Source organism: Sciurus carolinensis, chromosome 12, assembly GCF_902686445.1.
Source record: "Sciurus carolinensis chromosome 12, mSciCar1.2, whole genome shotgun sequence".
NCBI lineage: Eukaryota > Metazoa > Chordata > Mammalia > Rodentia > Sciuridae > Sciurus > Sciurus carolinensis.
The window spans coordinates 61037275-61061178 of NC_062224.1; the positions used below are offsets into that span (position 1 = coordinate 61037275).

Here is a 23904-nt window from a genome sequence, read left to right on the forward strand (position 1 = left end):
TTACACTTGGTTTCTACCACAGAACCCCAACTGATACTTATGATTTCAGTGAATAGAGTTACTTGATGAAAACTTGGCCATTAAAGTAAAAGTCACAAGGATTCCTGAAAGTTGTAGATGGTGTTAAGATAAAAATATCTTTAAAAGTACTTGGTAAAAGAGGAGATATATTGATTGACCTTTAATCTTCTCTATGTTCTTCTCCTTCACTCAACCCTTACTCTATACTAAATGGAATAGACACACATGTTTAAGAACAATTGGTTAGCCACTCTATGCCAGTGAATATGTTATATAAAAATGGGTTGTTTCCTTCTGGACTCTTCTTTAGCAAGGTAGAAAGGGGTTGGGGCTGTGGTCATGGTACAGTGCCATGAATTCCATCCCCAGCACCAAAAAAAAAAAAAAAAGAAGAAGAAGAAGAAGGAGAAAGAAACTGTAGAAAGCTGGAGAAGGCCAGACTGAGATAAGATTCAGTCTCCTCCATCAGAATAGAGACTCACCCAAGCTTCTTTTGTCCTTCACCAAAAGATCAAACAGCAAATGTGACCATCTTCCTCTCTTTAGGTGTTTTCCCCCACTCTTTTCTTTCTGTGACTAATTTAAGAAGTACTTTTGACCAGATTTAAGAAGATCTGAGGTAGACAGGTTTAGCCTTTGGGACTAACCATTCCTTTTGCTATCTCTCCATTTGGTTCTTTGCCTCACATTGGTGGATGTGATCTGTTCAGGAGGAGTAAATATAATGTGAGACTCAAGTTCAGTCTTCCCATGGAAAAGCACGAAGCAAACCTTCATCCTACTTCAGTTTAAGGCTATTCCAATTGAATTTGAGCTCTTTGCTGGAAATTAGGGCCAAAACTCCAGCCAAACATAGGGTATCCTTCTGTGTCCTTTGGGTATATTTATTTGAGGTACCTCTTGGATAAGGTACTAAGTCAAATATCATTCTTAATATTACATTCTTCAGGCAAGTCAGTACACATTAATTTGGTCATATCTATTGTTTATAGCTGTCATCTGCTGTGATTGGTTAGTGTCCATGTACTACTGCTTGTCCTGGCATTTTGAATATCATCTCTTATGTTAATATTATGTTCAGCATTCCCTGAATGCAATTTTTTGTGCTTTATGTGATAGGTTGCAAAAACATTCACAATTGTTTAGACCTTCCTATGTCCAAACCTTTATAATACATCTTCCATTCTCTGCTCTCTGAATCTGGGCTGAACTTGTAATTTTGCTTTGGTCAATATAATGTAGCAGAAATGATGGTGTGCTAATTTCAACCCTAGACTTTTAGAGACCTTGCTCTATTGGGCCTCTTGAACAAGTTCAAACTGTCCTGCGAGAGAATGAGTTCATATGGATCCGAGTTAAGTCAGCTCAGTTGTCCCAGCTCAGGCTCCAGAAAAGAGGTGCTCTCTTGTGTGAGAGCAAGACTGGCAAAATTCATCTGCAGCTGACCACAGATGCGTGAAGGATCTTAGCAGAACTGTCCAATGGAGCAGAGTCTAAATTGCTGACTCTAGTATCATGAGTTATATATGGTCATGTGCCACATAATGATGTTTCAGTCAAAGACAGACTGCATATGTGACAGTGGTCTCATAAGATGGTATTGCCTAGTGATACTGTAGGCACCTTAGTTTGTGTAAGTGCAATGTCCACTTAATGATGAAATAGCTCAGTGAGCTGGATATGGTGGTGCATGCCTGTAATTTCCAGCAACTTGGGAGGCTGTGGCATAAGGATCTCAAGTTCAAAGCCAGTCTTAGCAACTTAGCAAGACCCTCTCTTGAAATAAAAAATAAAAAGGGATGGGGATGTAGTTCAGTGGGTAAAGTGTCCCTGGGTTTAATCTCCAGTACAAAAAAAAAAGAGGGAGAAAAAAAAAATAGAAATTACCAAATGACACATTTATCAGAATGTCAGAATCTATTTCCATTCTTAAGTAATTCGTGATGATGAGCAGTAGGGTAAACCAGTAGTGCGTGTGTGTGTGTGTGTGTGTGTGTGTGTGTGTGTGTGTGAACCCAGGGCTTCATGCATGCTAAGCAACCACTCTACAACTGAGCTATACTCCCAACCAATTTTGAATTTTATTTTGAGATAGTATTTCACTAAGTTGCATAGGCTGGCCTTGAACTTGCCATCCTCTTGCCTCAACCTCCCAAGTAGCTGGGATTACAAGTATGTGCCACCACATCTGACTTAAACCATTAAATTTTGAAATGACTTTTTATGTAACAAAGGTAATGGCTAATTGATTTATTATTATTTGTGATAAAATTAGAGTTATCTAGCAATAAAGGCAATCTTGGAAAACAATAAGATCCCCATCAGTGGGATCTCTAAGCAGAGGCTTTGTGATTCTCATACTGGACCTATGAAAAGATCCTAAGGAGAATATTTAATTCCATAAGCCCAAAACTCTGAAGGATGATAGTTTTTATTCTTTTATCATTACAAATGTATAAAAACACATTAAAAACATGTTGTTCTCTTCTTCCCATAAGTAAAATTTCTGAATCTTAGTATTAAAATATTCCCAAGTTAATAAAAATAATCTGTTGGACTTGAACTCAAAGAGTCAACTGGTTATACCATGAGAATATAATACAAGAGATAGATTCTGAAACATAAGTCTTGACTTCAAAGTCATGGTCATGTCTTTAATATCTTCCCACTGCTGCTGCTAGACCTCAGGTAAATTCCTAACACCCCCAAATTTTTTAAAAATATTTGACTCACATGTAATAATTATGAATATTTATGAGGTACAGCATGATATTTCAACACATGTATCTAGTATGTACTTATCAAATCAGAGTAATTAGCATTTTCATCTTATTACCGTTTATTTCTCTATTCCACTTTCAAGTTTTAGTTACATGATCAGTAAAACAGGCACAACAATCCTTCATCTTGACAAAGGATAAGCTAATCACATATCCTTTCTAAAGAGCTGAGAATTCAAAATAGATTAAATCTGCATATAAAATACTATCACACAAGGAGAATGTCTTAGTAAATATATCCCCTAAATTGCTGGGCACAGTGGCTCATGCCTGCAATCCCTGCAGCTTGGGAGACTGAAGCAGGAGGATCATGAGTTCAAAGCCAGCCTGAGCAAAAGTGAGACACTAAGTCACTCAGTGAGACCCTCTCTAAATAAAATACAAAATAGGGCTGGGGATGTGGCTCAGATATATCTATATATCTCTGATTTATAGATATATCTATATATATATCACACCTAAGGCATGAATATACCCAGGTAAAAGTATCATTGAAGAAATAATCAGGCCAACAGCCTCAGACCCCTTTATTAAAATTTTTATTTAGAGACAGGGTCTCGCTAACTTGCTAAGGACCTCAATAAGTTGCTGAGGCTAGCTTTGAACTTGTGATCCTCCTGCCTCAGCCTCCCAAACTGCTGAGATTTCAGGCATGCGCCACAGGGCCTGACTCATTTGAGAATTTAAGGCATTAAGTTTATTTTTTTACCTTATTTCTGGACTTGCGGTTATGTTCCATCAATCTTCACATCTGTCCTTTTGTCATTACTACACTGACTTTATTGTTGTAACTTTGTAGTAGGTTTGGAAATAAGGAAGTGTACATCCTCCAACTTGATTTTTTCTGCATCATTGTTTTGATTAATCTGCATCCTGTTATTTCCATATAAATTTTAAGCTTATCAATTTTTCCAAAAAAAAAAATGTCTGCTGTGATTTTGATGGGGATTCCCCTAAATTTATAGCTCAATTTTGGAAACCATTGTATCTTGACAATATCATGTCTTCTAATCCATGAGCATGAAATACCTTTCCATTTGTGTAAATCTTTAAAAAAATGTCAGCAATGCTTTGTAGTTTCCAGGGTATGGGTCTTGCACTTCTTTTGTTCAATTTATTCCTCAGTGTTTTATTCTTTTTTTTGATGTTATTGTGATGGAACTATTTTCTTAATTTCACTTTCAGATTGTTCATTGCTTATATATACAAATATATTTACCTTTTGTATATATTTAAAAAAAAAAAAAGAGCTGGGAATATACCTCATTTGGTAGAGTGCTTGCCTAGCATGCACAAGGCCCTGGTTTCAGTCCCCAGCACCCAAATGAGGCCAGAACATAAATGAGCAAACTGACTAAATTGTAAGATGCTTACTATGTAGAAAATTTAAATTTATGTTTACACAGAAGCCTGAAGAGAAATATGAGTTACTAAAACTTCTTAGGGCTGGGGATGTAACTAAAGTGAGCCCTGGCCTTGCAGTCATAAGGCCATGGGTTCTATTCCCAGCACTGTGAAAATCAAAAAACAAGGACAGTGGCACTACCAGGGTAAGAGGCACAGTAAACAGTTGTTGTTTCTGGAGAAATAGACTTGCTTAGCTATAATTTAGATTTCATTATTTTCTGAAATAAAATAATATACTAGTCCATGACACTAAATTTCACAATATACACGTATTTCAATTCTGATGATTTTTAAAGAATGAGTGACAGATGAAGTTCTACAAAAGTGGGAGTATGAGGGGAAAAAAAAGTAAGGTCTCTGTTACATAGTGGAATCTTAAGGCCTTGAACTATTGTGGTGAAATGTGGCCAAATTGTAACTTGTTTTGTAGGATTGTCCCTGGGAATGTTTATGCAGGGGCCATGATTCCTGAATTGGATATAATAATGATTTTTCCAGTTCAGAAATTTCTAGCGCTTGCTGCTTTGAATACCGTTCATGCGTTCAATAATCCTTTATTGACCTCCAAGTCTGTGCCAGCGCACTGTTAGGGACCGTGTGTACAAAGTTGAATGAGTGTAGTGTGCAGAGATCACTAAGCCCTCAGAACACCTCATGGTGGTTCCCTTTGATGACTTGCTTTGTTCTGGCAGACAGAGCTGTCAAGCTGGTAATGTTTCCCCTTTGTTCTGTCACCATAGGCTTTGGTTATCAGACAGACTGGGCCCTAGTTCCAGCTCTGCCACTTACTTTCTATACCTGTTTCCTAAGTGGAGGTAATACTTCTGTCTACTTTGTAGGGGTTCTGTAAGAATCAGAAAAAGCTGATTTCTCTGATGTGAGAAAAAGCTAAGGACAGGCTCTCCACTAAATGTTTGTTCTGATGACTCATTCCTCACTGTCCTCCTGGAATGTCTCATGCATTAACCCTTCCTTCATCCTGCTACCCTCACCAATTTTCAGAAAAAACTCAAGCTCGCCATTGTCTCTCTTCAGTGCCCTATTTCATGTAGATAAGTAGTTCATCCAAATCTGTATGAGCATATCAACTACTAACTCCCTGTTATTTGTCCAAAGTATAATGCACCTAACAGGAACTTCGTTGAGAGGATACTTTTTTCCCATTAATATTGGTTACATAATAACTATTTGAAAATCAATTTTCATTCAGCATTATGAGAAGTTAAGGGAAAAAGCGGGTGTGTAAAAGTAAGAGCATAAAAAAGGAGATGTGAAATTTCAGAGAGAGATGGGAGAAGGCTAGAAAAGAGAAAGGACAAATAGAAAGTAAAGAAGTAGATTAAGAGCAATTGCTGCTGTGGAGCACCGTGGCTCTTGCCTGTAATCCCAGCGGCTCAAGAACCTGATGCAGGAGGATCCCTAGCTCAAAGCCAGCCTCAGCAATTTAGTGAGGCCTTGTCTCAAAATTAAAAATAAAAAGGGTTGGGGATATTGGTCGGTAGTTAGGTACCCCCAAGTTTCAATCTGCGGTATAAAAAAAATAGTAATTGCTACAGAAAGATATATTCAGTAAACAAAGTGAGGATAAAGTGGAAACAGGGAGAGTGAAAGAAAGCTACAGAGAGTATAAGACAGGGAGAATTGTTTGTATTCTCAGACTTCACAGAGCCTGGGAAGCAACTATACACTGTCTAGCACATAGTCAGTACCCAATATATATGTGCTGAATGAGAGAGTATATGAAAGAGATGGTCAATAGCTGAAGTAAAGTGTTATCTTGGCATACTATTACTGCCTTATTGTTCACTACAGAGGGTATTGTGACTTAGCTATCTCTTGTAATGACTTTCCTTTAAAAGGCTAATTTGCTTTTAAACCATGGTTCATAGCTTCACAATAGTTCTTTATTATTTAACCTTCAGAGGTTCCAGTCTGAATAGGATCAGCCAGCACCCAATTAAGGAGAAATCATTATTTGCATTTTAGCTCCATAGCTCAAAGTAGTAAGTATCAATACACTAGTAGGCAGGTCTGTCCAAGCTTTAGGTTATATCCAGCCTGTGAAAGATGTTCCCAGGCTTTACCTTCATCCAGAGCAATGGTCAGCCTGTCAGAGGTGTTAGGCAGCACAGTAGGGTAGTAAGGGAGATAGTTTTAGGAAGGTGGTATCAGTTCATGATTGTTGTGGACATAACCAGATGCCTGCAGTGGTGACCTTCAGGCTCTGGTCCACATAGGACCTGGGATAGGAGTATGGTGCACGCTGAGAATTTTAATAGGTAGCAAGATCTTGAAAAGGGTCCTTTTGCTTCCACAACTCAGTTTGCCCCCATACATCTTGGAGTGCTTCTGGCTGACCCCCATCTGGTTAGTTTTTATGTCTGGCTTTGCATCCTGGTTTGGATTTCTTTTCCAATTCCTTACCGAAACTGGAGTCTCTGTCTTCTTTGCTGAAACCTGGGTTCTTGCCATGCCTTCTTCCCACCTTTTGTTTCTTTATAAAAAAAACCAATACTGCTCTGATCTAGAAGCACCACCATTGTCTATAACATGACACCTACCTGACAACCATACCTACCTTCTCTAAGAAGTGGCTCCACCTAGCCCTGTCTTCATAGAATTGGGTCACTTGAATATTAAATTACCCTCATTAGAGTTCATTTAGCTATAACGCTTGGATTTGGTTGCCTGTACCTCTCTCCTTTCTTAGAGGGGCCAGATTCTTCTCTCTCAGTTTGTTGCCCACAGAACAGAAGTTGGCTTATTCTTTTCTCTCTACTGGGAAAGTCCCCCCTGTTATCTTCTCTGTTCTAAAAGTCACCTAAAGGTCACCTAAAGGTATATTCTCATTTATCTTCTTCTGATATACCTTATTCTCATATAGCTTTTCAAGGATATTTTTCTGCTTCATCACTTTCTACCAACCAACCTTCCCCCTCTGACTAAAAAGACATTAATAATATGATATTTTTGCTTATGAGTTGTAAGTATATCTTTGGGTATATGTATAATGAAGTATAGACATGATCCTTGTGTACCTTGTACTCTGTTTCTGATATAAGTTGGGGGCTTAATAAGTGCCTGTTGCTAACCGAACTAAACTAAGAATGAACTAAAACATCATAATAGTATTTTTTCTTTCTACTTTTTTTAGTGTTTCTAGGATAATCTTTTTTTCCACTTTTTTAAAAAAATATTTTTTAGCTGTAGACGGTCACAATATTTTTATTTACTTTTATGTGGTGTTGAGGATTGAACCCAGTGCCTCATACATGCCAGGCAAGTGTTCTACCACTGAGCCACACCCAGCCCTCCAGATTTTTTTATTTGGTGCATTAGAGTTAAATATAATGATGGGATTTGTTGTTACATATTCATTCATGTACACAATATAACAATAAAATTTGGCCATTTGTAATAGTATTTCTTTAAAGAGAATTTGGTTAGTACTTGTTAATAGTTCTATCACTGCCCTGACAATTTATTTTTATGTAGTGAAAGTATTTGTTCCACAGTCACACATAATATCTTTTTATAAATTTTTTAAATATTTTTTTAGTTGTTAATGGACCTTTACTCTATTTGTTTATATGTGGTGCTGAGACTCAAACCCAGTGCCTCACATATGCTAGGCAGTTGCTCTACAACTGAGCTATAGTCTCAGCCCCCACACATGATATCTTACAATGAGACTAGTCATTAACTATATCATGCTCTTTTCATGAGGCAGGATGAGCAAAGGGTATGAATGGTTCAGAGAAAATAATACACTAGCAAACAATTGTTTGTTTGTAACACAATGTTTCAAAGATCAGGAAAGCCTACTTGATATAGTTTGGATCTTAAGTGTCCCCCAAGGGTTCATGTGATAAAAGCCTGTACTCCCGGAAGGAGCTATTGAGAAGTTACCAAACGTTTAAGAGGTAGGGTCTAGAGGGAGGTCTTAGTTCACTGGGGCATGCCTTTGAAGGGGCACCCCAGCCCCTCTTCTTCCTTTCTTTCATTTGCTGGTCAGGAAGTGAGTGTTTTTTCTGTGCCATACTTTCCCACCATGATGTTATACCATGGGCCTAAATAACAGGGCCACCATCCGTGGAATAAAAACCTCCAAAACTGTGAGCCAAAATAAATTATTTCCCTTTATAAGTTGATTATCTCAGGTATTTGTTACAGTAAAGGAAAGTTGACTAACACACTAATGTTAAAGAAAAATATTTAATTTTCCTATTATAATGTTATTCCTTGATATATTGCTCTCTAGCTTTTTATCCTGATCTATGTCATGCTAGTATCTAAAGAAGTGATTGAAATGAGGTCCCAGGTTTTATTACTTTACAAAGTCTTCTTTGTTATTTCTTGTCCTCTGCATGGCTTTTTCTTTGTAGTCTACAATATTGGGGGCCTTTCTTACTTGAGGAAAGTCTCTCTTAAGATCTCAGATTGGCCAGGCACAGTGGTGCACATCTGTAATCCCAGCAGCTTGGGAGGCTGAAGCAGGAGAATCACAAGTTCAAAGCCAGCCTCAGCAACTTAGTGAGGGCCTGAGAAACTCAATGAGACCCTGTCTCTAAATAAAATATAAACAAGGACTGGGGATGTGGCTCAGTGGTTGAATGCCCCTGGGTTCAATCCCAGGACCAAAAAAAAATCTCAGACTGAATTCTCTTAAATGTTCACTTCCCTTATCCTTATGACAGGGATCTTCTGGTATCATCCTATTCCTTGGTCATGTCTTGGTGCTCTATTATCATTATTGTTGTCGTTGTTGTTGTTACATTTCTCATTGTAAGGAATACTGCTGACAGTGCCTCATTTCGTTTGGCTTGTAAATGCTGATGCTGCTATCCTCTGGGTCAGACAGAGGTCACAGTCTGTTCTAAAACATAATCGCTAGCTCCACCATATGACTGTGAGTTTAATTAGTACCCCATACTGGTGTGGAAGCACTGAATCTTACGGCTGAATGGAACCTGGAGAGAGCAGCTGTTCTGGTCCCTTTACCTTCTGGCAGGTGGTTTCTGAACCATTCAAGAGAGATGGCTGTTGGAATCGAATTGAAATGATTGTTTCTGAGGTCTTCAGAGATTAAAACTCGACAATCTCTCTTTGTCTGATTTTGGACTTTACTATTCTAATAATAAAGAGTTTCTCTTTTAATATACATAAATAAATCCTCTTTTAATAAAACCATTCTCTTTGGTTTGCTCAACTCTAATCAGGAAAACAACTGACAAACACCTCTGTAGGAGAATGTCTTCTATGCTTCAAGGTTATAGTTAAGTCATTTGAATGTTCTTTTCTTTTGGTTAGACAATACAGTATAGCCTAGTTATGAATCACACCTAGTTATGGTATTAGTTTTTTTTACCTTGCTATGAGATAAATTAGGAAATTATTTCAGCATGTAAACTATACTTTTATTAGTTTTTATTTAAATTTATTTTTAACTGACACATAAAAATTTTACAGGTAACACTTTGATACATGTATACATTATGCAATGTTTAAATCAGTTTAAATTAAGGCCAAGTGGCATATGCCTATAACCTCAGCAACTCAAGAGGCTGAGGCAGGAGGATAGAAAGTTCCAAACCAGCTTCAGCAAATTAGCAAGTCCCCAAACAACTTAGCAAGACACCATTTCAAAATAAAAAATAAAAAAGGGTTGGGGAGCTGGGGTTGTGAGCTAGCACTTGCCTAGCATGTGTGAGACACTGGGTTCAATTTTCAGCACCACATATAAATAAATAAATAAATAAAATAAAGGTTCATCAATAACTAAAAAAATATTTTAAAAAAAGGGTTGGGGATGTGACTCAGTGGTTAAGTGTCCCTGGGTTCAAAACCCAGTACACCCCCCCAAAAAAAATCAGTTTAAACATACTTATTTCCTCAAACATTTATTATTTCTTTATGGTAAAAACATCCAGAATCCTTTCTTCTAGCTTTTTGAAATATATAGTGCATAACTGCTACCATTATATTGCACACTACTGTGCAATAGCACATCAGAGCTCCTTGCTCCTAAATATAACTTAGTATTCATCACCGCCACAACTTTCAATCCTTCCCTTCTTGCTCTCCCCAACCTCTGGTTACCACCATTCTATTCTCAACTTTCAAGAGATCAACTCTTTTTAGATTCCACATGAGTCAGATAACATGATACTTGTCTTTCTGTGCCTGGATTATTTCACTTAACAGAGTGATCTCCAGTTCCATCCATATTGTTGCAAATGAAAGGATTTCATTCTTTTTGTGGCTGAGTAATAGTCCATTGTGTGCATGTGTCACTATTTCTCTGTCCATTCGTCTGTCAATGGACAAGTGCACAAACTTCAGAATAAATTCCACAGGGGATCTTACCACCTATAAGCTTTATAACCTTAGAAAAATTATTTAAGCCGGGTGCTGTGGTGCACACCTATAATCCCAGCAGCTCAGGAGGTTGAAGCAAGAGATCAAGAGTTCAAAGCCAGCCTCAGCAATTTAGCAAGGCCCTGAGCAACTTAGCAACCTAATCTTGTCTTAAAAATTAAAAAATTAAAAAACGGGCTGACTGGGAATGTGGCTCATTGGTTAAACAGCTCTGGGTTCAATTTCTGGTACCAAAAAAAAAAAAAAAAAGATTTAACCTCTCTAGTTCTCATTTTTTCCATATGTAAATAATTGTAGTTTCTATCCTATAGCATTTTAAAGAGGAATCCATGAATGTAAAGCCTAAGGTACTTGGCATAGAAGGTACACAATACATGTTAGTTGTTATTGTTGCTTTGTAGCTATTGCCAACACTTCCGCTTTTCCCAACCTTAAAACCATATATATATGTATATATATATATATATATGGACTAGGGATGAAGTTCAGTAGCAGAGCATACCAGGCCCTGGGTTCTGTCCCTACTACTGCAATAATATTTTTTTCTTTCTCTAATATTTAAATTTTTCATACAAATCCCTCTACTTCCCTTGAAGAAAAATGTCTTTGTCCTTTTATGTCTTGGAATTTGCAGGACCATTTCTTTTTTTTTTTTTTTTTTTTTTTTAGAGACCACTTCTGTGGGGCCCTTGGCTTAACCAGTCAACAACAGGCTTCTGGAGAGGTGGTAGCATTAATATCATCTCATGTAATAAACCTTTGAGGGCTGGGTGTGTAGTTTAGTGGTAGAGCACTTGCCTAGCATGCATGACACCCTGGCTTTGGTCTTCCAGCACTAGAAAACACACACGAACATCCTGTAGGAGGCAATTCAACAAGGGGTCAATCTTCTTGGATAAGGAAGGGACAGCTCCTGGTTCTCTGAGGGAGTTTCCACACCATGGACAAAGGCCAAGAGAAAGCAAAGCATGGTCACTGGTCCTAGGTGCTGGGTAAACTGCATAGCTGTTCTACCTTCACAGAACCTGCATTTTAGTTGAGAAATTTAAGAAATAAGCAAACAAACAACAACATGCGCCACACAGGCACGTGTTATGAAAAATCAGGATAAAAGGACAGAGAATGACAGCATGGAAGGCTGTGGTTGGTCATTGTGCATGTAGGAAAACCCTCTCTGATGGAGTGAAGCTTTTTTGTTTGTTCGTTTGTTTGTTTTGTATGAGGGATTGAACATAGGGGCACTTAACCACTTAGCTACATCCCCAGCCTTTTTAAAATATTTTATTTAGAGGCAGGATCTTGCTGAGTTGCTTAGGGCTTTGCTAAAACTGGCTTTGAACTTGCAATTCTCCTGCCTCAGCCTCCTGAGTCACTGGGATTACAGATGTGTGCCACTGTGCCTGGCTGGAGTGAGGTTTTTTGAAGAGACTCAAATGCAGTTATGTGTACATATGTTAGAAGAATGTTCCAGGCAGAAAGAATGGCAAATTACAAACTCTGACGCAGAAGTGCAACCACAGGAGAGAACACTGTGGTCCGAGTGCAATGAGGTGGCGGGCAGGGAGTGGTAAAAGACGAAATCAGAGAGGTAGTCAGGGACCAGATTGTGGAAGGTCTTATAGACCATGGCAGGATTTTCGTTTTCATCCAAGTATAATGCAAAGCAATTGGAGGATGCTGGGCTGGGATATGAAGGCAGGAGTACGGTAAGTGAGAAGTGGTCATATCTGTTTTGATGATCAGATCAGGGTCTGTTCTAATTGTTTGGAGCCCATGCCCTTCTGGTAATTAAATACTTTAAATTTTCGCCAGCTTTCAAGATAGAATAGACAGAACATGCTGATAGGTTGTAAAGAGGGAGAAAGTAAAGTCTGGGAAAGGAATTGGGTAAATGAGAACTCTGGAGAAGAATCCTCAATTATTTTTTTCTTTGTTTTTGCAGGGGGCAGGTTAAAGACTTCTATTTTGACCATAATGTCTTTGAAACAAGATGCTAACTAGGCAGTTAGAATGAGAAGCCTGGAGTTCAGGAGAAAGATCCAGATCTAAATATAAATGTGGGAGTTATCAGCATTTGTATATTATTCTGGTTACTTAATGTTGCATAACAAACTATCTCAAAATTTCACAGCTTCACACAATATTTTATCTTTTTTTAAAATAATTTTTTAGTTGTCAATGGATCTTTATTTTATTTATTTATATATGGTGTTGAGAATTGAACCTAGTGCCTCACACATGCTAGGCAAGTGCTCTACCACTAAGCAACAACCCCATCCCAACAATATTTTCATTAGATTCATGGATACCTTGCATTTGAAGTTTGGAAGAGGCACAGTGGTGAAAGCTTCTCTTTGCTCCACCATGGTTGGTCCTCAGCTGGGAAGACATGGGCCTCAGCTGGGTGACCTGACAGCTTGGAGTTGAAATCATCTGGAAGCATCTTTTTTTTGGGGGGGGTGTACTGGGAATTGAACTCAGGGGTACTAGACCACTTAGACCACTGAGTCACATCCCTAGCCCTATTTTGTACATTATTTAGAGACAGGATCTCACTGAGATGCTTAGTACCTCGCTTTTGTTGAGGCTGGCTTTTGAGCTCTCTATCCTCCTGCCTCAACCTCCCAAGCCGCTGGGGTTATATGAGTGCAGCACTGTGCCCGGCTCATCTGGAGGCCTGGAAGTTGATGGTTTCTAGAGTTGCTGCATATGTGACTACATATGGCTTGAGCTCCCTGATAGTATGGCAACCTTGGGATTGTGGACTTCTGATAACAATTGAATATCTTACATGGCAGTTCTGGGTTCCATTGACAGTGTTCCAGCAGACAAGCTAAGGCTTCATGGTCCTTTACGCTCTGGCCCGGGATGCTAAATAATCATTTCTTTTTGCATTCTGTTTATTAGAAGTGAGTCGCCAAGACTGGTCTAGATTCATGGTGAGGAGATACAGACTCAAACTCTCAACCCTTCAGTATTGAAGAATTTGTCACGTGTTTTTGAAATCATCATAAGCCTGGGTCAGTCACTTTTCTGTCACTGTGACAAAATATCTGAGATAATCAACTTCTCAGGAGGAAATCTCTTGGTTTCAGAGGCTTCAGTTGATGGTTACTTGGTTCTATCACTATGGGGCAGAATATCATGGCAGGGAGCACATGGTAGAGCGGAGCCCCTCACCTCAGGGCTGCCAGAAAGCAGAGAAAGAGAGCTTGCTTTTATAACAGAGTCCCTCCCATGAAATTCACTAAGCTATGAATTCATCAATGAATTAATCTATTGATGAGATCAGAGCCCTCATGATCCAATCACCTCCAAAGGTCCACCTCTGTCTGAACACTGCTGCACTGGGACAAAACTTCCAACACATGAGCTTTGGGGATTTTCAAATTCAAACCAAAGCAAACCTTTACAACTAATTTGGACCAAGTAGGTAATAGGTATAGACATAAGAAAAGATTCAAACACTGAGCCCTGGGACACTCCAACGTTATAAGAGGAGGATCAGCAAAGGAGACTAAGAAGGAATGGCCAGTGAGGTAGGAGAAAATCAGAAGAGCAAAGAAATCAAGTGAATAAAAGTATTTCAATTAAGAGGGGTCGGGGATTTAGCTCAGTGGCAGAGCGCTTGCCTTGCGCACGCAAGGCCCTGAGTTCGGTCCTCGGCCCTGAAAAAAGAAAAAAAAAAGTATTTCAATTAAGAGAAGTGATGGGTGCCATAAAATACTGTAAAATAAATGTCAAATGAGATGTGGATGGAGCTATGGTAGTGTGAAAGTCACTGGTAACCTTGGCCAGAGAGACTTTCTGAATGTAGTAACAGAATTCTTTCAACTCTCACTTCTTTGACTGCCCGCTCCTAGGTCCTGGCTATGTCACTCCCATCTCCACTTCCAGACTTAGTAGGACACATTGGCTTAATTGGCTTGATTTTGTCACTACACATTGCCATAGAATCTTTTACCAAACATTTCCTGCTGATGGCATTTATAAAAGAAATTCACTTGTCCTCTTACTAAATAACTCTAATAGATACATTATCTATACTGTAATGTTTGATCCCAAACATGGTTTTGAAAGTTCCATCTATAGTAGAACTATGCTGTGGGTGGAACCCAGGGCTCTGTGCATTCTAGACCAGGTGCTCTACCACTGAGCCACACCCCCAGGACCCCTAGGTAGAACTTTATTGAGAGATATAAAGATAGGCAATCTGGGCAAGATACAAGGACAAGAGTGGGACATATTAGTTTGTGAATCTAACTAATCCTACTGTAATGAAGAGGGCTGGCTTATTTATTTATTTTTCTAACTCACTGAGGGATCCCCCTCAAAAAAGACAAAATAAATATAAAAGGAGTAAAAATTGTTTCTTTGTGAAAGCCATATCATTTCAAAATTTCATGTCCTGATTGTTCAGAAGTAAAAACATTTGTTTTATCAAAATTTTGTGTTTTACTTGGTGCTGAAAAATGAACCATGTTAAGCACACAATCTACCCCTGAGCTATATCTCCAGCCCCTTATCAGTTTTTAAAACCATTTTTGTAAGATCAAAACTGTGTTGAGGGACTGGAGTTGTGGTTCAGTGGTAAAGTGATTGCCTGGCATATGTGAGGCCCTGGTTCAATACTCAGTACCACATATAAATAAATAAAATAAAAAATCCATTGACAACTAAGAAAAAAAAAACTGTGTTGATTATATGTGCGTAAATCCTTACCTGTTTGTCTATACAGCCATTACTCACCCATTGCCTGCTGTGCTCTGAATCTTGGGTGATTGCTCAAGCAGACTCTTTTCAGAGGCTCTGTTAGCTGCAGAAGGTGGGAAATTTGAGGCAAGGTGTCCCCTCTGTCTGCATAGGGCTACCTTCCTAGTATCCACTGCATCTCTCCTGTGGCTTTAGCTTTCACCAGCCTTGTGTTTAATTTTCACCAGCCTAGGAATGGTAGCAGCTTTCTGATGCTGCCAGACTCTGTGTTCCCTCAACTACTTTACCATCATCTGTGTAACCATGTGTCAGAATTAAATTTCTTCTGCTTTAAATACACAGGTGATTTTTGCTTTTCTTTATTGAACCCTGACATCATGTGTGTTCCCTTCTTTTGCCCTAATGTCAATTTCTAATGTCCAAATATGTGAATACTACACCCCACTTCTTCCTTGTTATAACAGGAAGGAATAGTTGGGTTTACAGAATTTCTCAAATCTTCTAGACTTCCCTTACTTAGTGGGTAAAGTCTTGGGCACTAGCATGAGACAGCCTGGTATTGACTCCCAGCTCCTGTGTCATGTGCTACCTGTGTGATCTTTTACAACTTTCCTAAGCTCACTAAGCCTCAGCTTCTCTAATCTATGATTTGGAGATAATAATTTTCCTATTTCATGTGGTTTTGATGGTTGAAGAAAATAATGTGCTCAAAATTACCCAGGTTAGTTTTTACACATTGTGTGTTCTGTAAAGGAAGCAATTACTAATTAGAAAGTCTTTCTTTTTCATAATGTAAGTCTTTGCAGTAGATATTACTCATGTCAGCAGCCTGAAATGAAGTGAGCACTAGCATTTGCTATTTGTTTTACCCTTGGAAGGTACTAAATGGAGTGATTCATTTGCAGGGGCAGAATGTGCTAGCCAGGCCCAAAGAGGATGGAGCAAAATGTTCTGAATGCTACCATACATTGTTTCTTGGTATCTGCTGAGGATTGGTTCCAGGATTTCTGCTCCCTGTACCCGCAGCCCCCGCTCTTTATCACAATCTGATGATGCTCAAGTCCCTTATATATAATGGTGTGACATTTGCATATAACCTATGCACATCCTCCTGTATACTTCAAATCATCTCTAGATTACTTCTAACACCTAATAAAATGTAAATGCTATATGAACAGTTGTATACTATTTTGTTTAGGTGATAATGACAAGAAAAAAAGTACATGTTCAGGCCGCGTGCAGTAGTACATGCCTGTAATCCCAGCAATTTGGGAAACGGAAGCAGGAGGATCATGAGTTCAAATTCAGCTTCGGCAACTTAGTGAGACCCTGTCTCTAAATAAAATATAAAAAAGGGTTGGGGATGTGGCTCAGTGGTTAGGCGCCCCTTAGTTCAATCCCTGGTACTGAAAAAAAAAAAAAAAGAAAAGAAAAAAGAAAGAAAAAAAAAGGTACATGTTCAGTACAGATCAATTTCTTTCTTTCTGAATATTTTTAATCCATGGTTGTTGGAGCTGTAGATCTGGAACCCTCAGATATGGAGGCCCAGTTATACCTGAATATCATGCTTTTGACCCTGCTCTCCATTGTTGAATCTATATTTATTTTGGAGTAAGGTATATCAAGGTAAGAATGGGGCCAGTGGTTATAAATACTATTGGTGGATGGATTCTCCTAGTTTTAGTTTGAATTGGAGAATTAGTTGAAGAGCCTGCATTGGGGACTAGGTTTATTGACTTCTGTCCTATCTTATTCTACTACTATAATTTTTTCTTCTGTTCTTTCTAGTTTCTGAAAGGTCAGATTAATTCCCTTCATCTTCATAAAACTTTACTTCAAACAAATTGGGCATTTGCAGTGATATACATTTAATCTGTAGGTCACCAAGCAGAATTTTACAAAAAGGGACCTCCTCCAGGCTCTTTTCCCAAAGAATGCTCTGCCAGGCAGCCTGTGGCACTCTTGTGTTTTGTGGGAGTACTTCAAGCACTGTATGGCCACTGGGGCTGCGCCTTTCTTTGACTTAAGACCGGTTTCATTAACAAGCATGTTCACACTTCAACCGGAACATTTAAAATAACACCCACACAATGTGTTTAGTGTCTAGTTAATTATTAAATCTCTGAGCTTGAATTATTCAAGCAAAATTGATTGGGTTCAACTTTCTTCTTTCTCTTTGTGCTTTTTTTAAAAATAAAAATAAATTCTTCCCTTTGCTCTTTAAAATATGTGGAAAAGGTTATTTAATAACGTTCAATACCATGGACTGTGTGTGGTACCCAAGTGCTAATAGAATAGGTAGAGAGATCTGGCAGCTTGATTCTTTTGTTTAAAAAAAAGCCTGTCTGGGTCTGGGGATCGACTCTGTGTTAGAGTGCTGGCCTGGCATGCATGAGGCCCTGGGTTCTGTCCCTAACACTGAGAGAGAGAGGGAGAGAAAGTATCTGCATTTCATACCTCCCTTATTAATGAGCATTTATTGAGACATAAACTGTTTTTGGCTCTTTTAAATTTCTTGGTAGTTATTTGTAAGTTGGGTAAGTATCTTGGAATCAGTTCATTAGTGTACTGCATTTGAAAATGCAGAAGGAGGAACTGATTTCTTCTTTACTACCCCATTTCATGGTCATTTGAAATCATCAAAACGTGTTAGCTTCACAATTAAAAATCATGTTCTTGAAGAATGTTTACCTAAAAAGACATTTGTAATGTATTGGTAACTGTAAACTGGAAGCTGTAAAACTGTCCTTTATAGGTAACACTTTTTAGGAAAACAAATTATAAATACTAAATTATTGATTATTATCTAGTTTAGGATTAAAGTTTTGTTTTTGCTTTTCTACTTTTTAAGAAAATTTATTTTATTTTAGCTGTAGATGGACACAATACCTTTACTTACTTTTTATGTGGTGCTGAGGATCGAACCCAGCACCTAATATGTGCTAAGCAAGCACTCTACCACTGAGCCACAACCTCAGGCTCTGCTTTTCTACTTTTATAATTAGACAATACACACATATGTCATGGTTGGAAGTGATTTGACTTCTCTGAACATTTAAATATATTCATGTGTCAAGAGCACACTGAAAATAATGCTGTCCTTATTTAAGTCAGGCAAGTGTAGATTTCACAAAAAGATTCACAATATTGTGTGAATCACAGCAACTTGAATAACTTGTTAGCCTTTATTTTTAGGTTTTCTGTTTAGATCTTCATTTCTTTCTTGGGCTTCCATATTATCAAGGTGTAAAAAGAGCACTGTGGGCACTGACATAGATAATGGGGGTGAAAAAGGAATAGAAAATAACTGTTTAGGAGAAAGAGCATAGAGATGGAAATCTTGAGAGGAAATAATGGAAATGTAATGACCTAGTTTAGGGGCTTTAATTTAAAGGTAGAGTCTTCCATGAGAATTTTGTTGAGATCTCTTTTCAAACCAAGATCACAAAAACCTGGAAAGGCCCTACAGGCATCAGGGGATTTAGCTCTGCCTTTCCTGCCCCAATTCCTGCATTGTGCCACTGGATTACAAGTGTGCTTGGGTGCCTATCTGTGTGCGTGTGCAAATGGGGTGTAGGTTTGGTAACAGTTGGAGAACCGTCTTGACTCCTTTCATTAGCTAAAAGCCCTGTAGGCGGTAACCTTGGCTGAGGATAATTAGGCAACATCTAGAATATTTCCGGAGGAGAAAACATCAGGCTCTACGTTGGGAAACTTTTGAGAATAGAGATGGGAAATTCTCTCCTTTGCGCGCGCGCGCATCCCCCCCCACTCACTTGGACAGTAGCGCATACAAGTCTGTTATTGTTTTTGTCCTGAGAAATGACATACGTTCTTTAATCAGACACCCTAGACTCGAATGAGTGAGAACCAAATTTTGGAGTGGGGGGTAGGGACCAACAGGTAAGTAGTGGTCAGAGGCACCGTCTTTTCCAGAGCTGTTGGAAGCAAAAAGCCATCAGCTTCCAGACCCACTCAGCAAATGTGGAAGACAGGTGGCGTCTCCCAGGGTGAAGAAGTAGCCGGGCTTTGAGATGTGTAGGAAAAGCCTCGGGGAACCAGGGGTCAGTGACGAGGCAGCGGTGGCGCAGTTCCCAGCCTGCGCCCGCGTCCTGCTGCAGCTCCCCGGCTCGGCTCGGTCATCCGGTCTCCATATCCTCCGCCACAGCCACCTGGGCCTCCCCCAGTCCTCCCGTATCCCTGCATTCCACACTGCGGCAGCCGCAGCTTCGCGGCCCGAGTCGGCCCTCAGCACTTGCCTCAGGCTCGTGCGGCAGCCGGCGCCCCCTCTGGGGCCTCGACTCTGCTGGGCCGCAGGACAACGCCCGGCTGCGTGCGGGGCTCCGGCGGGGGCGGGGAGAGGGCGAGTGCGCGCGTGTGTCGCGGGGGCGCGGGCGGGGGCCGCCATATTGGATCCGGACTCGTCCGCGAGTCTCCGCTGCGTGCCGCGCAGACTGGAGCGGCCTCGCGGAACCCAGGGCGCGAGCGCGAGAGGAGCGGGAAGGCGGGGGAGGCTGGGAGGGAGAGGAAGGGAGTGGTTGGGAGCCGGGCTGCGGCAGCCTCTGGTCTCCACACCAGCGGCACGGACCCCTCCTCCTGCTCCTCAGCCTCCTCCCTCCTCTCCAAGGAAAGATGCCCTTAACCCAGGGGTGTGAAGAAGGGGGAGAAGTAGCCGCCGGAGCCGCCTGCGCCGCCGCAGCTGCTGCTGTCCGAGTCCTTTGAATCCAGAAGAGCACCCCCCTCGCCCAGGGGTGTCGGGAGCCTCCGGCTCGGCGGCCGCGGTCCGGGTGCGGGGGACCCCGGGCTCTCCGCCAGGCGCGGCGCGGCGCGGCGCGGCGCGGCCCGGCCCGCGAGCGACCACCGACATGGAGCGGGCTCGGGCGGCCAAGTAGCCGCTGCTCCGGGAGCCCGGGTGTGAGAGCCGCCCGCAGCCCGCCTTCCTACTCCCGACAGCGCCGCTGGTCAGGCCCCTGGGAGAAGCCGGGAGAAAAATGAAGAGTTTCCACCGGAATCCGTTGGAAATGGGACAAACTGCAAAGCCTTAAAAAACAAGGACCTCAGGAGGAGAACGGAAAAGCCTCCTCCGGGCAAGACTTGGCGTGCTCGGCCCCGAGGAGAGCTGCTTCAGGGACCTCGCCCCCTCCCTTTCCCGCTGGAGAAATTGCCGCTGATGCATTATCCAAGTGGCGGTTGGGAGGATTTGCAGCAGAATTTTTGGTTTTCCCTCCCCCTTCTATACATTCTGTTTTTTTTCCTCCCCTTTTAATTTTCCTTCTTCCCGGGAAGTGAATTGCTGATGCAAAGGGGACTTTATTCATTAATGATGCAACCGGATTCGTTTCAGGATTATGTTGCACGAGTTGAATTTTGAATGAAGGAGAAGAGTTTTTTTTTTTTTTTAAGTGTTGACTCTAATTCGTTTTAATTATTATTTTATTTAAATATACGATTTAATTGTATTATTCTTTTAAAATATTAAATATATTTTATGGTAACTTACCCTCCAAATATATGTATATGGGTGAAATTGAAGACGTTTCAGTTAAGTGAGGTTGCTGGTGTATTGGATGTTTAATTCAGCACCGGCATTGCATGACAGTTATTGGAATAACAAGTGGTTTATTTCTAAAGCCACACCTTTTAAAACTTAGGTTCAAATAGTAATAGTCAAACTTGTAAGAACAATTTAGAAGAAAAATCAACAAAAAGAAGCAAACATGTCCGGAGAAGTGCGTTTGAGGCAGTTGGAGCAATTTATTTTGGATGGACCGGCTCAGACCAATGGGCAGTGCTTCAGCGTGGAGACCTTACTGGATATACTCATCTGCCTTTATGACGAATGCAATAATTCTCCATTGAGAAGAGAGAAGAACATTCTTGAATACCTAGAATGGGGTAAGTTTAAAAAATTCCACTCTTTAGCTGGGCTTTATGATTTAATTGTTATGGAGAGTCGTGAGTAAACTCTAACGATAAAGAATTCAATTTATTTACAATTAAAGAACAGACACTAGTTGTTCACGATTTTTTCCCCTTAGTTTTTGGTAAATATTTTTCCAGGAGTAAAACCACTCTACTCAATTCTTGCCTTGACATAAGGCCTAGCTATTATGGAAGTTATGATGAAGAACTTAGGTTTTTAGGTCAGCAGTAAGAGATTTAAAATAAATTCTGGGATGGGCAAAAATGGATTATTGTTCACTGTTGCCTAATCCATGGCCGTATGACAGCTATTCAATTGAAAGGTATTTGTGGGTGGAAACATTCCTTCCCAGACTTTGGAAATCACTCTCGAAATGGGAGGATATTGAAATATCTGTGTTTATCTTAGGACTACAGGAACGTGAAGGTGAACAGTGGGTTTCATTTCATCTCCATATAGTGCAAGCAAAGCATAAGCTAAACGTGGACTTTAAATAAATTGTGCGTTCAGAAGATGAAATGACACTTAAAATTGTTGATCCAGAATGGGGAAAGCTACCACCTGAACGACTTTACTCTGAATTTCAATCTAAACGGTTAGTCTTTTGTTTTCAGTCTTCTAAATATAGATGTGAGTTAGAAGACTCGTAGTGGAATCGATCATTGATGCTGTGCGAGCGATCGCTCCATGTGACCTTCAAGCTTAAAGACTTGGCTGAAGTTCTTCAGCCTCTAATGTTATATACGGGCGCAGTCAAACCTGCCAGCAGTCTTCAATGCACTGGCTTTGAAAAGATTTGGCCAACTAGAATTTTGTACCTTTGGAATACTAGTAATATTAGTTTGTTGAAAAGTTTTTTTTTTTTTTTTTTTTGATTGAAAAGTTTTTATACCAAAATATCCTTGTTCCCAAGTGATACTTTATTTTCCTGAAGTAAAAGTCAGGGGCTTATTGTTTCTTTTCCTTTTTTTTTTGGATTTGAAATTTATTCAAAATTAGTTTCTTAGGTCAACCACTGATTCAAGAATGCCTAACATATAATAATTGTAATTATCCAATTTGTCACTATTAGAAGATTTCTAGAAACATGATGTTGTGAGGTTTTTAAAAAATATGTGAATGGGATGATTTTTAAAAAACAGGCCACCAGAGTCATTCTGGAAATGTAAGAAATCAACTTCTCTTTCAAGAGTGCTGGTTTTGTTGTCTTTTTATGTATAGTGTAAAATATTTTATAAAGTATGTGTAGTTTCTCATTTTTCTTGAATTTTAAAAATTCTGTAGTGTTTTCTTTTTGAACACTGAAGGTCTTGGAACTTATTTTATTGATTTATTTTTTTGTGATATTGGAGATAGAACGTGGGGTTGCTTTACCCCTGAGCTACATAATTTTGCCCACTTAAAAAAATTGTTTTTAGTTTGAGACTCAGTCTTATTAAGTTGCCAAGGTTGACTTCAAACTTGCTATCTTCCTGCCTCAGCAGACTGATGGCTGGGATTATAGGTGTGCACAGCTATCCCCGGTGAAGGTTTTGGTACTTTTAGTTTGAGTTCTAAATTGTGGTTTTTAAAGTGATTCACCAGTCTATGATTATGATTGTCATTTGATATTCTTTCTCATTTGCAAATAGTGGGAGAACTCTTTACATGGACCTGTGGTAAATATAATTTTAAATAATTTATGATAAAAGAGGAAAACATGTTGTCCATCTACTTCTGGTTGATGTAGCTTTATGCGTTGAGATATTTTGCGGTATTGTTAAAAGTAATTTTTCTTTCTGTTAAATATGTTTTCTTGGATGTTGTTTCTTCTATATATATATATATATAAACACCTTGCATATATAGTTACTTAAGCCAAAAGAGTAAAAAATCAAATATTTAACCAAATGCCTTATATTTTTATTAAGATACCTAAAGTAATTCTAACCAGGGACTTATCAGAATTGATAGTTATTTTAGTTGTATCCTTCACAGCTTTTCTTTTTTAGAAGTGTGATAACAAACTGTATAGTTTCTTAAACTATTATTGTTTTTCAATACTCAGAAACCAAGAGAACAGATTTTTTGTTTTATGGGTCTGGAAGTACAACCTATGGCCTTGCACATGCTAGGCAAATGCTGTACCACAGAGCTACATCTCTAGTTGGAGTATGAGGTCTTGAAGATCGTGGTTATTAACCACAGAAGATTGAGTAAAGAATAAGAAAAGTTAAAAAGAGAAAAGGAAGAATGGAAAAGCTGTGGAGATGTATATACTAGTGGTAGTATTTACTGTTCTTAAGATATTGGGGAATTTAGGTTAAGAATGACTTTATTTTTCATTCAGGTATTAAATGATCCATTCTTCACATATGAATTGATTACATATTTGGGAAATCTTCTATGTTATTTTCATTACCTAACATTATATAGAAAGCAATTTAGATTAAGGAAGTTTCCAGATTGTGAATTGACCTCAATTTAAATTTTTTTGAACATTATTATTTTTGGTATCTGATGGAAATTTACAAGAGATTATTGTTTGGGTTAAATCTGGTAATTTAGATTTGCCTTAAATTATATCATTTTTAGTTTCATTTTAATTTAAAAAATATTAGGTCTTTAAATCTCTAAAATAATTGCAGCAGGAGAGCAGTTTAGTTAAATACTATGTGTTATGTACTAAATATTTGTATTTGT

At 39.3% G+C, this 23904-nt stretch overlaps 1 protein-coding gene across 1 annotated transcript in view; it reads left to right on the forward strand.

The window, feature by feature from the left end:
• The first annotated feature begins 19750 nt into the window (after positions 1 to 19750).
• Cdc42bpa (CDC42 binding protein kinase alpha) overlaps positions 19751 to 23904 on the forward strand; it is a 333475-nt gene continuing 329321 nt past the window's right edge. The window contains 1 exon segment of the mRNA XM_047519951.1: positions 19751 to 21194. Coding sequence (XP_047375907.1) covers positions 21017 to 21194 — 178 coding nt within the window. The 5' untranslated portion in view covers positions 19751 to 21016.